The 16,272-nt window shown below is 49.7% G+C and overlaps 1 protein-coding gene and 1 long non-coding RNA gene across 3 annotated transcripts; one reads left to right on the plus strand and one right to left on the minus strand.

The window, feature by feature from the left end:
• Window positions 1-422: 422 nt before the first annotated feature.
• On the minus strand, window positions 423-10,442 carry LOC106964710 (inhibin beta A chain-like). Of its 2 annotated transcripts, XM_015060382.1 has the most exons (3): window positions 9,798-10,442; window positions 8,855-9,532; window positions 423-1,367 (listed from the first exon to the last, which is right to left on the minus strand). In XM_015060382.1, the coding sequence occupies exons 2-3, from the start codon at window positions 9,357-9,359 to the stop codon at window positions 589-591; spliced, it is 1,284 nt and encodes a 427-aa protein (XP_014915868.1). In that variant the 5' UTR covers window positions 9,360-9,532; window positions 9,798-10,442; the 3' UTR covers window positions 423-588. The 2 variants fall into 2 exon arrangements, with proteins under 2 accessions (XP_014915868.1, XP_014915867.1); XM_015060381.1 differs by having other exon boundaries at window positions 8,855-10,442.
• Window positions 1,324-16,012, plus strand: LOC106964715 (uncharacterized). The gene is made up of 3 exons (XR_001428483.1): window positions 1,324-1,576; window positions 6,688-6,782; window positions 15,621-16,012. It is a non-coding gene; the product is annotated as an uncharacterized LOC106964715 (long non-coding RNA).
• The last annotated feature ends 260 nt before the right edge of the window (window positions 16,013-16,272 follow it).

A 16,272-nucleotide genomic window follows, 5' to 3' on the forward strand; every position in this document is an offset into this window, starting at 1 on the left:
TCTTAAACATGAAAAAACTGAAAAATAACACAAAATATTAACAAGAATAACATTAATATTATTAATATACTTACTAACAATAATAAAATTAATAATAACATCAACATGGTTACCATGGTAACGTAAAGAAGTGTTTGGTTCCAGCAGCCGAGCCAACTTGTTTCGTTCAAGTATCTCTCAACACACACACACACACACACACACTCCACGATGTACACTTCGACAGAGTAAAGGTGTCTCCGCTCCAGAAGCAGATGCAGGACAGGAAACAAGTTGCATAGTTTGAGATCTTTTTGTTTGCAGTTTTTCAGGCGCCTTGTCTCTGAAGTCCCACTGGTACAGCGGTTCCTGAACGCCACATAAATACGCCTTGCTCCCTCCGTTTGTAACAAAAATATATTAGATATTCATTTGTTTATCTTTTTTTCCTGGTTTTTCAGAAAGTGCCATCGAGACTCTGGCTGAGTTTGACTCAGCAAGTCTGGAGACGAGTTTCCGTCCCAGAGAGCGACCCGGAGGAAGGCGGGCGCTGCCGCCTCCCCCGTCCTCTCCGGTCCGGTTCGGTCCGTCCCGTTCGGGTCCGAGTGTTTACGAGCAGCCGCACTCCTCCACGATCATGTCCTTGATGTCCTTCTTGATGATCTTCTGCTCCTCGTTGTAGTAGAGCATGGACATGGCGCGTAGCCGGGTGGGCACGCAGCACGACCGCAGGTTCTGGAAGGGGGTGTAGCCCCGCATGCGGTAGTGGCTGATGACGGTGGAGTGGAAGGACAGCGTGGAGCCCGCGATGCTCGCCACGTGAGACGGGCACTCGCCCTCGCAGTAGTTGGCGTGGTAACCGGACGGCGCGATGATCCAGTCGCTCCAGCCGATGTCCTTGAAGTTGACGTAGAACTGCCTCTTGCAGCAGACCCTCACCTTCCCGTCGCACTCCAGGCCGCGCTTCCTGCGCCGCCGAGCGTCGCCCTGCCGCACCACGGCCATGAGGAATGGCCGGTGGGACTGCTCCCTCTGGTTGCCGCCGGAGACCAGGACCAGCGTGGCGCCGGAGTCGCTGCAGAGCGGGCAGGACACCCGCAGGCTCAGCGCGCTGCTCCGCCGGCTCTCCAGCAGCGCCTGCACCGCCGCGGACACCGGGAAGGTGTGCCAGCCGCTGCGCCGCGTGTCCACCGTCTTCTCGGCCAGCAGGACCTCGTCCTGCGGCGGGCCGAGGTGTCCACGCTGCTGGAACAGGCGGATGGTGACTTTGGCTCGGCTGCGGTTGGTTTTGGCCAAGCGGAGGAAGAGCCAGACGTTGGCCTGCTCCACCAGGGACATGTCGCCTCCGTCCTTAGACAGGACGAAGTTCACCAGGCCCTGGGACTCACCTGGAGACACAGGGAGAGGACAGCGTTAGGTCACCTGCTCTGCTCTCCGATTGGCCGGCAGGTCAGACCAGCCCAGTGAGACTTCCTGAGCAACAACCAGAGAGTTATTTAAATCATCATCATCACCTTCAAAAACAAAGGAAAACGTGACGAGAATTGAGTTTTACACCCCAAACAGCTGGCTACCATGACAACAAACACAGAGATCGGTGTGTGTGAGCCACATCAGACACACACAGACACACTCCCCGCTGACTCGGCATCAACGGTTGGAGCTTCTGGAGTTGGAGGTTTTTATAGCAGCTAATTGTTCCCACCAGGACCCTCGTGGTCATCCTGCTGCCGGGTCTGATGGTGAGACGGCTCCGAACCTCCAGAACCAACGTGGTGGAAAACCTGCAGCTTGTGGCTTCGTTGGAGTGAAAACCTCCCGAGGACTTTAACTATGACGAAAACACGTATTCCTCCTAGAAAGTTCTTCGTTCAGGAGTTTCTCCTTCAGAAATCGGTTTGGCGTTCTGCTGCTGGTAAAGATGAGTTGTTCCTCCCTACAGTCACCTGGTGGATGCTTACAGCAGCAGAACCAGGCTGGTGAAAGGCTTCCTGGACCTTTGCTCTCCAAACGCCTCCGTCTCTGGTCTGGGTCGATGTTTGGTGCTGACAAGCTGCATCGGGTTTCCACTCTGTGGGTTTTATGGCTGTTCTTCCTCTGGTTGCTCACATGTGGTGCAGCTTTATGTTTCCTGGCAGCCTGGAGGCCGGAGCGACTCCCAGCCTGCTCTGCCTCGTGGGCAACACAGAACGCAAGTCACGACTTCAGAGTTTATGAATGTCAGCAGCAGCAGCGATGCTCAGTTACTGTGTGAATGGGCGACGTGTGTGTGTGTGTGTGTGTGTGTGTGTGTGTGTGGAGGCGGGCAGCGATTCACTGAGTCCATTAGAGCGTCTTAAGAGACGTTTGGAGGCGATTATCTCACTTAGATCATCATCACCTCCAGGAGACAGAAAGTAAAGGGTTCTGTTCATTCATCCTTTCTGAGGACCGGCTGTACTGGACTGGGCCACAGAACCGGCCAGTTCTGGTTCCAGACACTGCCTCTTCTTCTACTTGGCTAAAACCTGTGGGTTTGGATCACTTTACGGTCCTACAGAAGAAGCTCAGTGTGGTCCAATCCATCTTTCAGAACCAGAACCGAGACAGACGGTTCAGTTCAGGATACCAGAACCAACAGAACCGCTCATCAACCTGGAACAGGAGGAGCTGAAGCCCAACAGGAATAATCTGGACCCTCATTAAGCCCCGCCCACTTTAAATCAAGATGGATAAATTTTATCGTATTTTAATCGAGAAAACCCAGAGATCAGGTTTAATGCAGATGTTCTGGTTCCATCAGCTGCAGCTCGTCTTACTGTAACAGAACCGGTTCTACCAGTGGGGAGAAACTCCAGCTGGCTGGAGAACCAAGAAGTTTGTCTCTGAAGTGAGAAGCAAATAAAAATCCATGTGACTGACTAATAGATGAAAACCCGACGCAGCTTGGCAGAAGAGCCGATCTGAACATTTTTCATTTTTTCTCATGAACTTCTGCTCCGGCTTTAATGAAAACAATCTGCAGAATGCATCCCATAATTGTCTGTCACTGTGGGGAATTTTGAAGCCGCTCCAGATGCAGAGTCTATGGATTGTTCCTGTCGAGTCGTTAAAATTATCTGTGGCTCGTTGTGAGAACATTTACGATCAAAACAAGCATAAAAATCTGAAGTTCTGACACAAAGTTGGACCCCAGCAGTCAGGAATATATTGGGGTTCTGGATGCGTTGGGCCGACCTGCGGTGGATCCGAGTTCAGGACGAGCGCCGTCGACTGCAAGGAAGAAATTTACCAGGTCCACTCAGCGGAGGACAGAACCGAGCTGGACCGGCAGCTCATTTACCTCACGCCCAGTCTGGACCCCAAAACTCCGCTAAACCCGCCAAACTCCCCAAACTAAAAGCATCAAACCATCAAATAACTCAGATTTCTGATTGTTTTTAGACCACTAAACGCAACATTTTTATAATTTGTGGTAATTTAACTCGACCCAGTTAAGATTCATCCAGTTTGAAACCAGTTAGCTTCAGGCAGCAGCTCAGCTAGCAGCTGATGGGGCAATGCCTGATGACCCACTGCTAAAATGTTCAGGTTTCTCTCATTAAACATTAAAGTTGACCACTATAAAGGTCAAAGTTCACCTCAGACCTAAATCAGCTGCTGCTGATGTCTTCAGTCTGTTGATGTTGGATGAATCCTCTTCAGTCGTCTCTTCACAACATCCTGCATCTTCTGTCCAGCTGAGGATTTTATATCGACTTCTGTTCTTCATAGTAACTGTATGAACTGTTACTATGAACCATAGCAACGCCATAGCAACGCCATAGCAACGCCATAGCAACGCCATAGCAACTGTATTTATGTCTAACCAATGTTTTCCCAAACAATGACTAGAATAATGCTAACCTTAACCAAAATTTATTTTCAATTTGTTTCTGCAGCACCAATTCAGAACATTGTTGTCTGGAGGCACTTTACCAAAAAAGTATTTTCAGTTCAACACAACTAATGCTGTTTATTAGTTCAGATAATTAAAAGTAGTTTAAAAAGTTTTCATCTAAGTAATTCACAGAAAATCAGTTTAATTTGTAGAGCAGAACTGAGGAAATGAGGATCAGGAACATTTTTTCCCTCGACTTTAAATGGTGTCCAAATGTCCAGATTCAACACGACCAGAACCAGAGCGGTTCCGTCTCAGAATCCTGCCCAGAAATGTTCTGCAGAGATTCAGAACTGAATAGAACCACAAACCCAGACCAGAGTTCTGGTTCCTGACCAGGTTCACCTGGAGCCACCGACACCATCCCCTCCAGAACGTAAGAACCTGCTGGTTCTGCTGGGTGCCAGTTCGGCCCAGTTTGAAACCAGTGGGATCTGTTTTTACTGGCGGTTCTGGAATCGGTTCCATGTGCGGACTGCCGGGTGTGAACAGCGCCGGCTGTTAGAGGCACATAAAACCGAGCCGTAAAATGGTTCCAGCAGCCGGATCCGGCTTCAGACAGCAGGGAGCCGGTCCAAACCGACCTCAGCTGCTGCGCTTCCCCGTCACGCTGACAGAACGATCGGACCGGAGCATCTGAGCTTTGCAGATTTCAGAACCAGGAAGAAGAGGTGATGAGGAAAAAGATGATTTCTGTTCCATGTCAGGAGAAACTGCAGATCTGATTCAAAGGTCCACAGAGACATGAAGGTTGGGTCAATAAATGGACCCAAATCCTGGAGAACAGGAACCATCTGGACTCAAGGTAACAACCTAATCATGTGACCAGATCAGCTCAGGTATAACCAGGTGAAGCTGCTCGGTCAGCTGACCTCCTGCACAGGTTACTGACAGTCACTTCTCTTTATCACTTTAAACTCCTGTACACTGCAAAAATATAAAATCTTACCAAGTATTTTGGGTCAAGTTTCCAGAGCAGATGTCTCGATTTTGCCTTGTTTAAAGTGTAAAAGCTTCTTTAAGTTTTAACTCAATAATTCTTTAAAATTGATTATTAAGTTATATTTCCACTGGCTGAATATTTCACTCTTAGCATTTTTCACATGGTTGAAGTGAAATAATCTGTCAGAGGAACTAGAACTTATCAGGATTAAAGAATTTACTTAAAGCAGGTTCCTAAATCTTGCTAAAAACTTCTTATAAGTTAGTTTTGTCTTATTTTGAAGGGAACTGAGATATTTGCACTAGAAACCAGACTGTAAACAAATTGTAAATAGGATTTTGTTTTTCAGTGCAGTATCTACTTCCAGCGGTGGATGAATTGAGTCATGTTCCGTGTCAGCGGGTCTGCTCCCAATCTGCAGCTGTTTACTATGGAGTGACTCATCTGTCCACACACAGCATCTCTGTCACACATCAAAGCCGAGCCAAATGAGGTGATGGGCCGTCCCACGACGCCAACTGCTGCGGCTCCGACTGCACGGACACCACCTTACACTGGCCCTGAACACACCACAAACACCACCTTAAATAGGCCCTGAACGCACCACAAACACCACCTTAAATAGGCCCTGAACGCACCACAAACACCACCGTAAACAGGCCCTGAACGCACCACAAACACCACCTTAAATAGGCCCTGAACGCACCACAAACACCACCGCAAACACGCCCTGAACGCACAGTGAACACGACCGTAGGGAGGAGAACCAGATGACAAACTGAGAGAAAACATGACAGAACACAGAATAAACAAAACAGAACCAGAACCAAACAAGGGTATAGCAGCAGAACCGCATCAGACAGATGTTCGTTCGTCCAATCAGCGGCGGCCGTGCGGCTCCCTGTGGCCGTCAGAGGTCAGTGAAGTGACCCTGAGCTGGTGGCGGCGCTGCCAGAATAGACCCAACAAAGACGGGTTTATTCTGCGGGCCGAGCAGCGAGGGGTAGGCCGGGGTTAGCGCGCGGAGCAGGCGGATGAAAGCGCTTTCAGGAATGTCGCTAATGATGTGTTCAATTAAGTTCAATTAGCCTAATTGTCCTCTGTGTGTGGTGAGGGACGGGGAGAAGCGGGAAGATAAACAGGAACGGACTCTAAACAGAGGACAGGAAAAAACAGAGGACAGATGGATATTGTCCCCGAGCTGCTAAACAGAGGTTGACACTTGGTCTCCGCCAAGAACCCAGTCATCCCTGCGCTCCCGTTCCCGCCATCTCCACGGCCCAAAATAATTACTGCGCTCCCTGAATGCACCGCTTCTTTCCCAGGAGGCCGCAGGGCCAGCTGGTACGGAAAGCTCATATGCATTTAATGGATGTGCTCTGCAGGCTGGGACAGTTTACTGGACCACTGGTTTCCATCAGAGATCTTCTTCGGAGACAGATGCTCCTCAACCCAGTGGTGGGGAAAGTGGGCGGGGCTAAAGCGGAGCCGCTGAGCCTGGATCAGTAAAGTTCAGATGTTCCTGCTTTAAACACTTCAGTATTAAACAAAGTGACAGCTGCTGTTGCCTCGTCAGGTAGCTAAGCTAGTGTTAGCTCACAAAGCTTTTAATCAATGCCATGACAAAAACACTGACACCTAGTGGCCAGTTTGGAATTACATGTTTGTTTAGTAGATCAGGTGTTTTTGTTGGAAACTTTTTAATAACATTTCTGCTGTTGACTTTTATTGTCATCTTATTGTCATCTGTGGTTCTGTATTTCATCTCTTCATAAATGGCCATAAAAATTATGTTCAATTCAGCTTTTCTACGTCCTCTAATATTTTCCTTTATTTTCTTCATCAGTGGTTCTAACCCACTGGACCGGTCCGTTAGCTGATTCAACGATCCACTTTTTGACTCCTGATCCAGTCGGAGCAACTCAGAGGCGCCCCCTGCTGGTAGGTGTTATTTACCTGAGGAAACTTTCTTCTTCCTTTGAACTAGAATTCATATTTAATCTGAGATTAGATCATCTCAGTCATAATTCATCTGAAATTAGGCTCAGGGATGTGAAACATTATTCAACACGTGGTTGAAACCTTAAGCTTTAATTAGATGTAATTATTTGATTTGATTTTGTGTTTTTTATTTTGTGAGCATTTCTGGATCCTCTTGATGTGGCAGAAAATATTTTCCAGGTCAGAATGAAGAATCATGAGTCAAAGCTTCAAAGAGTCTGAGCTGATGGCCTCATTAGCTCCAAACCTACAGTCTAAACTCAGGCATTAAAAGGGAATCTGCTCCCAGAGGAACGCCATTAAATGACGAGTCGGATTGCTGTAGTTTGTTTGGAAACCAGATCTGCTGCAGCAGAGCCTCGGCTGCTTCTCTTTCATGAGGGAAAAACGTTGGAGCTGCTTTGTGATCGAATCATTCTCAACTCGACACAAATGTAAATACTTCATCTGCAATGTGCCTCTTCTTACGTTGGATGGGAAAATTGCTTCAAGATGTTGACTATAAAGCGCGCTCTGGCTGACCACAAGTGTTTTTAGCTGCATCCCACAACTTCTCTGCAGCGGCAGCAACATGAAACGTGTTAAATTCCTCCTCAGACGCTCAGACAGGCGTTCACATGACAACCCCCAGATAAAAGCCCAATAAACCCGAGCCAGAGGACCGGGCCGGTACCGTCGCCCGGGTTCTGGTAGCACCAAAACCTCCCAGATTCTGCTGACTGAGAGGAACTTTCTGGGGCCGTTTAACGCCCCGATGATATTCAGGGTGTGCTGGCGGAGAAAAGAGCCGTAAACGAAGCCTGCAGCTCCAAACTGACCAGAGAACAAACCGACAGAATCCAGTCAGAACCGAGCCAGACAGGGTCCAAAGCAACGACTGCTCCTCCTTCTGAGGCGCAGGACAGAAACCTTCAGACTCCTGGATCAGAGCCTGACAGACACGATGCAGGGTTTAGTTCTTCTTTGAAATAAGTTTCAACATGAAATATAAATTAGTTTGTTTATATTGAGCTAATTTAGAACAGTGATGTTCTTTTTGGCAAACGGATCCAGTTCATCTCCAGAACCGTGTGATTCTGTCTGGTTCAGTCAACTGGGTCGGGTTTTGATGCAACGACTGGAGAAGAACGGACATTCAAGGAAGATCTGGATTTTGGTGCAGCAAGCACCTGGTGACAGTGGAGAGAAACAACTGACTGTTAACAGGAAGGAAAGGTCCATCAGAACCAGAACCAGAATGAGCGACCAGCTGGGGACCAACAACGCTGCCTGTGAGACGAAACTCTGGGTTTAACCAGATCTGATGGGCTCCAGGAAGTGGCTCAGTGAACTTCTGATTGGTTCTGATCCAGACGGAGCTTCAGGCTGGACGCCGACCTGAACAAGCCGTGCAGAGCCGGCGTGTGATTGGCCGGCTCTGGGTGGCTGCCGAGCCGCCGTCTCGGTGAAGCTGCTCCGCTCAGCCTGTTTGCTCAGATCCGCTTCATAAAAATCTTTTCCATCTGCTGCTCCAGACTCTCGCCTACAGAAACCCAAACTGCTGCAGCAGATCCAGAGTCCCGCCCACACGGTGCCGCCGCTGACAGGTAAACTCACACCCATCTGCTTAAACAACCCAACTGGACCTTCAGAACCGGGTCCCAACCTGGCTCACCTTCAGGCGCTGTGACCCGTCACTGACTCGGATTTAAAGGTGTTAAACTGCTGTTGAAATGGGCGAAGCGTGCCCTGCAGCTGGTCTGCAGGTTAAAGGTGACAGAGCTGTGTTTAGCACCTGACCTGCCGCCTCCCACTGTCACCGTCTTGTCAGGAAAACAAACGGACCAGAACCGGCGGCGCCACCCAAATCCCCGCTGACTATCGGCAGATAACGAGGTATTCTCTGAGAGCAGCAGGGGGCCGTTACTGACGGATCAGCTGGGCGAGTGCAGGTGGACCCGACACCGCTGCAGTGTTTACTCACACACACACACACACACACACACACACACACTGAGTGACTCCAGACTCACCAGCCTCGGCGAAGGTGATGATCTCCGTCGTCTCCGGCGCGTCGCCGCCGTCTCCCGCCCGAGCTCCGGCCGCCGTTGCCGCTCCTCCCCCCTTGCCTCCCCTCCCTCGCGCCTCCTCCTCCCCCTCGATCTGCACGCTGCCGTCCTCGGCCACTCGCCCCACGTGCAGCTTGCGCAGCGCGTTGAGCAGCGCGGCGCGCGGCACGGGCCGGGTGATGTTGGGCCGGGCCTGCAGGTGGAGCATGTTGAGGATGTGCCTCTTCACCGCCTCCACCACGTCCTGCTGCGCCGCCTTCTCCTCCACATACGCCGGCGAGTCGCCATCCGGCCCGTCGTCGCGCCTCATCCGGGCCAGGGCGCAGGACGGGCAGTGGGCGCTGGAGGCGTCCGGCAGCGACTGCGGCGTCAGGGACAGCGGGCTGGAGGGCAGGTCCGCTGAGGATCCACCGCCCTGGACCAGAACCAGAACCAGAAGGGCCCAGCCGAGGAACGGTAACACCGACATGTTGCCACCAACCAGAGGGACAGGCAGAGGCCAAAAAGTCCAAAAGTCGATGAAAATTCAGTCCAGAGGAAGAGTTGCTGTGCTCGGTCCTGCTGCCTTCGTCTCTTTGCTCAGAAGTTTGGAAGCTGAAAGTTGAGCTCAGCTCACAGTCCACCTGCCAAACGAGGGAAAAACTGCAAAGGAACGAGAGAGAAAACACAACGGCAAGGGAGAAAATGAGTAATCCTTATCTTTTTGTCAGGGACAGATGGCTGCAAAATGTGGAGGCGTCATGAAAGAAAGAAAGAGAAGAAATAAGAAAACAAGAAGAGGAGAAACTCTGAATGGATGAAGCAAAGCGGCAGGACGGAGGCTGTTCCTGGGGTGAATCTCTGCAGAGTGTGTGTGTTAGAGAGGACTAAGTTATCCCAGATGAAGGGAGTTCCTCTCTCTCTTTACCTCTGCTGCTCCCTCCCTCTCTCGCTCCGTCAGAGTTGAGTGCGCTCTCTCGCTCACCAGTTGAATGGTTTTTATCGGAGTGGGCCGGTCTCTTTCTGCTGCGACTCTCTGAGCCTCCTACCATAAGTACAGCTGCCTCCTCCCTCTCTCTCCGCCTCCCTCTCCGCCGGTGACGCACCGCTCACATCCACCCTGCAGCCGGCTGGGACTGAGTGAGGGTTAAAACTCTCGGCTGAACCGTGACTCTTCCCTCCATCTGCTGAGCGTCTATCAGGCAGCCAGTGTTTGGTCTGGTGGCTCTCAGCTCCAGTCAACGCGCCGTCATCGTCTCGTCTCGGGGCGAGAAGGTAACGGACCAGCTAGCAGGTCCAGAACCCTCCTGGATGTGATGTCATAACCGTATGAGCTGAGCGCACTCAGACGGTTTGTCAGTGATGAAAGCCAGAATCATAAAGCTCTGCTGGTCCGAGGTTCTGGATGACGAGGAACAGTTCTTCATTCTGCTGAACGAAACTCTGACCTCTCTAACATCTGAAGATCTTCTGGTCTCATTTCCACTGCAGACGTCAACATCGTTCCTCTTCCACTAAATAAACATAATAAAACCTTGAGCTAATTGAAGCTCAGGAGTTTAACTTTAATAAGGATCAAGTTTTTACCGTCTGCATCTGACCAGTTAAATGTTTTGAGCAAAACCTCCAGACGTGTCAGCTGTGTGTTTTAGAGCTGGTTTTAAAGGTTTCCCGTTTGTTTCTGAAGTTCGTAACGGCCTCGCTTCCCATTATCTGAACCTCCAAGTCTTCCGGTACGTGGGAGATCCAGGAGGTCATCACATCGGCCGCTGTTCGACCTTCACTCAATGATCTAAGAGTCTCAGATTTTTTCTTCAGGCGGGATTTTAATACAACATAACACATTTTCCTCATTTCTACCGTTGGATTCTGTTGTTCTCTTTTTCTTGATTGGACCGTTTCTGGCTGTTACTAGACGTTTGTAAATCAATAATGCTGAGACTCAGCCGCCTGTCCGTGTTGCTGGCGTTCCCGGGTTTCCTGTTGGCTGTGGCGAGTCCACGGTTCTGGATGTGGGACAGATTTCAGCTCTGAGGGTTTTCCAGGCGGATGTGAAGGGAGACGGGCGTAAGGCAGAAAGCACGAGGAAGGTGTGACCAGGATTAGGAACCTGCAGGCGAGACTCTGGGACGGAAAGGAGCAGAGTCCTTCAGCCGGTTCTGGTCCAGATGAGCCAAACAGAATCTCTAAAGGGTTTCCTGGTTTGGGTCAGAGGTCATAGCCTTTTCTGAATCTATTTAAAGGTTCCTGATGAGGGTATTCAGTTGAGATGAAATCATTTAACTTGTGGTAAGTTTCCAGATCTCCACTGAATCAGGTTTGGTGACTCTGACATGAAGCATCCCCGTTTCGTCTGACGGCCCATAAGCGGTGAAACATCCTCTCCATGAACACGTCGGGTTTGTTTGGATTTTAATCACCCTGATCTCCAGTAATCCCAGTCATTACCTGCCTCCTGCTCCCACAGCTTCCTGCTGGATTTCTGTGTCATCGTTTGTTTGGTTGAGAAACGATCCTGAACAAAACTTCACAGAAACATCCAGAGTTATTTTAGCAGATAGGAAGAGCCAGCCGGGTCATCCAGGGGAGTTTCTCTGGGAAATCATCCAAACTGGTTCAGGAGAAACTTACAGCAAACTTATCTGCCATGTTCTAAAGTATTTACACTCTGGGGCGTAATGAGGGATTCATTTATTTAAAGCGATAAATAAAATGTATCCCTTGGTGAAGCAGATGGGATGTAGGTCTGCGCCTCCAAGAGGAACAGCAAAGAGTTAAACGTTCAGCCAGAATCAGATGGATCCAATCAGGGAACAACAAAAGCAGCTGAAGTTACTCTGTAATTAAAAGTGATATTGAACCCAGTGGTGGTTGCTGGGGGAGCCGACTGGAGCTGGTGACATCAGGACGCGCGATCTGCTGGAGCCGAGTCACATGTGAGTGTAGAGGAAGCGGCGCTGCAGCTTCCGGCTGAGATCAGACGTCTGGGATTCTCCCTGCGCCGCTCTGACATCAGCAGCTGTGGGGAAAGTGTGTGAGCCGTGAGTGGGACGCTTGTTTTTCATGGAACCTGGCTGAGTGAGCTCATCGCCGCACTCTTGCCTTATAAAGCCTCTGCAGGGCGGATTGTTGGTGCGAGCGTGTCTGGGCCGGTAGCTGCTTTAAATAACTAACCACCTTCCAGTCATGAACCTTTCATACAGCCGGCGGCCGCTGAGGCACTCCGCTCAGGAATCAGCCCGCGGGCACGGAAAGGCGCTTCGGGACAGACGGCTCACAAACCACACTGCTTCATTTAGACGTCTGCTGGAGACGCTTAAATGTTTCCAAAGACACCAAACATGTCAGGGAGGATTTGGAGGAGATGGATGTGAAATGATGCTGCAGTCATGCAGAAGTTCCTCCAACATGCTGCAGACGTCTCCAGCCATGAGGACCGTCCCGCCTGGTTAAATATTTCAGCGCAGGGAGGCGGAGGCTGATCGTCTCCTTCCTCCTTCTGCCTGCTGATTGTTTGTTTTGTTGGCAGATCCTCAGCCCTGCTCTCCACTTCGCTGGGTGTCACTTTCTGTAAACCTCTTCAGCGTGTGTGTGTGTGTGTGTGTGTGTGTGTGTGTGTGTGTGCGCCGTGGTAAATAAACTGATGGCCAGAGCGCTCACCTGCTCCACCTAGTGGCCAGCAGTCGCCACAACCCCACTGAAGTCTGCAGAGAGTCACTTCCTTCACCACGTCGCCCTGGCCCTGACGGTAACCACGGCAACCACGTTTCCATCCTGGAGGTCCAATGAGACGAGGAAATAAATAGGAGTCTGTTCAGTTTGCCTGACTGGAACAGATTAAAACCAGAACGGACCCTGAAGCCTCGCCGTGATTCACTCATGGTTTCTTTTCAGGTTCTCATCATTTATCTTCTTCCTGCCACTTTAAAGTTTTAATCCGGAAATATCTGATTGTCAGAGTTTTCAGAACAGAAACCAACATGAAGAACCACAGAGCTGCAGCCTTTTAATAAACCGATTATAGAAAGATTATCTTCCAGAGCGTTGTCAGGGGAACAACAAAGTAATTTCTTAAATATGAATCATGAATGTGGCCCACATCTGAACGGCCCGGTTCTGATCGTTTCACCGTCTTTATCAGCTTCTTCATCTGGTTCTGATCCAGTGACCATGCTGTCGCTCTCAGCAGCTTTAACATCCATCCACAGACGGCGGCGGCCATCTTTGCAGGCTCTTCTTCTTCGGATCGATTTGGAGGCGCCACCCGCTCACGCAGGAAGCGGACTGCCTCCACGCAGGAAGCGGACTGCCTCCACGCAGGAAGCCGACTGCCTCCACGCAGGAAGCCGACTGCCTCCACGCAGGAAGCCGACTGCCTCCACGCTGGGTTAGCAAAATGAACGACTGCAGAGAAAAATATCAGCTTTTATCCAAAACTGAGCATCAAGATCTGCTGTTAGAACAGAAAATAAAGATCCCTGAGGAACCGGCCCAGCAGAACTTTCTGGGTCAGAAGAATAGGGTACCAAGGGAATTAAGGTTCTGTTGGATTTCCAGCAGGTCCGAGTCCCAACAGAACCACCAATGTGTTCATGGCTTCATCTGGCTCCAATAGAAGATCCAAACTGGGAACCGAGACGTTCTGACTGGTTCTGAACACTTTGGTGGTTCTGGAAAAGGTTGGACTCAAAAATGTCAAACCATAAATTCTTAAAGGTCCAAAAAGTTTGAGGTAGAAAGTCGATGCGGGCGACGTGTGTGTGTGTGTGTGTGTGTGTGTGTGTGTGTGTGTGTGTGTGTGTGAGTGTGTGGATCCTAAAAGTAGAAGCGGCGAGGATGGCTGCTCTCTGATTGGCTGCCGGTTTAACCCTTTCATGTGGTTGGCTCTGGCTGCTTCCTGCCTCAGCAGGAGGAAGTTTGTGAAACATCAGCTTTGATTTGTGGATCATTTGCTGCGTTTGGTCGCTGCGTGACCCAAACAGAAACCCTGAGCAGCTGCAGCGGCGTTCGCTCTTCAAAGCTCTGGTTCTGGTCCAGACGCGGCCCGGACTCACAGCTCTGACGGGTCCAGGTGTTGGGCTGATTAAGGCTCTGCTGCGCACTCGGCCCGGATCAAAGGCTGCGTGTTCAACAAGCTGCGAATCGGGACCTCCAGAGCCTCACCGCAGGGAGCCGCGCTGACTCGGCGGCTGTCAGTCCAACATGGAGGCTTTCCTCTGGCTGGTGACTCCGTGTTTCTCCTGACGTAGGAGCTCAGACCGTTCAGCAGATTTCAGCCCAACAGGACCGTGACTGAAGGTTTGAAGCGGTTCTTCTCAGTCTGAGGCTGTGACCTCTGACCCACTGTAATCTGAGCCGATGTTTCTGTGGTGAAGCAGCTCCGACCCAACCCGCTCAGTGGAAACAGATTCTCTGTGTTGGTTTGACCCCAGCGGGTTGCCGTTAAAACCATTAGCCTGTATGCTGGTGGACACCCAGAGCTCCCAGTAGCGCAGCAGCAGTTGGTCTTTATTCACCAGATCAGATTCAGCCGAGTCCTGCCTGAACGAATTACCCCGGCTGCTTCTGGCTGAACGTTTAAAACCTCCTGAGTTCTGCTGATTCAGACTCCTGCTTTCAATTATCAGGACTCTGAAGCACTTTGGCCCCCTGCGCCTTCATCCTGGACGGATCGCTGAAGCTTCTGGGTTGACGTCTTCTCGTTTGGTCTGATGATCACAAGCTGGACATACAGCCCAGTGAAGCTAAACAGCTCTAGCTTCAGCTAGTGTCTGTTAAACAAGGATTGTTCCTGCAGTCACTGGATTATCTTCCATCAATCAATACAAGTTACAGAGTCGAGACAAAGTAGCTCCTAAAACTCCTGCGGGATTTAAAGCCTTCGACCCGATCTGTGATTTGGCTTCAACTGAAAGAAGAGACAAAATGTTGACCAGATGAAGAGCCTCGATCAGCAGAAACAGGATCGTCATTTCCTGAGACTTCCTGCTGGTCTTCATCTCCCTGAACAAGCTTAAAACTGAACAAAGCATCTTAAAAATAGTCCTAAAAGAATCACCTCTTAGGGAGTTGAAGCGTAGAAAACAGAAGATGTTGCATCAGTTGTTGGATTTGATGAGGATCAACCAGCTGGTTAGAGCTGAGTCAGTCCATCAGACCCTCCTCTTCCTCCCAATCTGACAGATTAAAAACTGCTGTGATGATATTTTCTCAGTTTAGATATAGAAGTTAAATGTTTCTTGTGTTTTAATCATATTTGTTCTGTAACGGTGCTGCACCACAGGTTTTAGCATTGGTGTGAACATTTCTGCTAATCCACTAACAGCTGAGCTATATTTCCATATTTGCTAACTTTGAAAAGGCTTAGCACGCTTAGCTTATGCTAAGCTAATTTACCAGATAAATTCAAAATGCTTATTTACTGAATAAAGTTCAACATCTGTGTTGAAGAATTGCTCTTTTGTTTACATTCATGCTCTTATTTTGAAGGGGGTAAAGGCTGTCTCTGTTTTCTCTCATGTTCTTCGCCTGTGATATTTATTCAGTACCCAGAATGCATTGCTGCATGCTTTCTGACAGAAGCTCTTCTGTTTTCAATCAGGAAAAATCAGCAGCAGAGTTAGCAAAACTCACCAACTATAAACTGGAACATGGTGGGAGTCAGCACTTTAGCATTAGCTCCTGCTCAATACGGTGTCGCTATAGCACATTAGCATTAGCACAACTAATGTTTATGACTAGTTCTTTACAGTCCAATGGGTGCTGGAGTTAGTCACCAGCTGCCTTTAAGGATAAGCAGCTAAAGACGATGGATGGGTCCTCTGGTGCTGACCGTCTGCTTGGACTGGACCGACAGAACCAAAGAACCCGGTGGGTCCGGTTCCTATAGCAGCATCAGGCTCGTTTCCCTCATCATTTAACTGAAGGAAGAAAACCTGAGCTCCATCTTCTGAACATCTAGACGATCTGGTCTGAAACATTTCCACTGGAGTTTAACTTTCAGGTTTTAAATCTTTTTAAGAATCATAACAGGCTTGATGGAGCCTCTGAGAGACGAGACAGAAAACGATGAAGGGCAGGAAACCGCCGCCATGAAAGAAGAGCTCTGAGCTTCCTGCTGCGTAAATAAAGATGTTTTTTATATTCCAGTCATTCTGGTCCTGAATAAACAGGGAGGATCTACAGGCTGCTGTGGAACATCAGACTCGCCACTAATGCAGATCAGAGCAGGATCCATCGTTGTTCCTGGACATGAAGCCTTTTAAGGCCACAAAGCGCTGAAAACCGCCGCAGGATCTGGATAAATCCTGTCTGTTTACGTTGGGACCACCTCACTTCCTGTCAGGCTGCTGACCAACGCCTCGGCCGGCCCTGTGGGGTCAGAGGTCACTTCACACAGACTC

This window comes from Poecilia latipinna, unplaced genomic scaffold (genome assembly GCF_001443285.1).
Source record: "Poecilia latipinna isolate Pla-1442-1.1 unplaced genomic scaffold, P_latipinna-1.0 Scaffold1706, whole genome shotgun sequence".
NCBI classification, from domain to species: Eukaryota; Metazoa; Chordata; class Actinopteri; order Cyprinodontiformes; family Poeciliidae; genus Poecilia; species Poecilia latipinna.

Coding starts and splice junctions, on each gene's coding strand:
- LOC106964710 (XM_015060382.1), bottom strand. CDS start 9,359: ATGTCGGTGTTACCGTTCCTCGGCTGGGCCCTTCTGGTTCTGGTTCTG. Junction 1,368..8,854: donor CATCACCTTCGCCGAGGCTG/GTGAGTCTGGAG, acceptor CTGTGTCTCCAG/GTGAGTCCCAGGGCCTGGTG.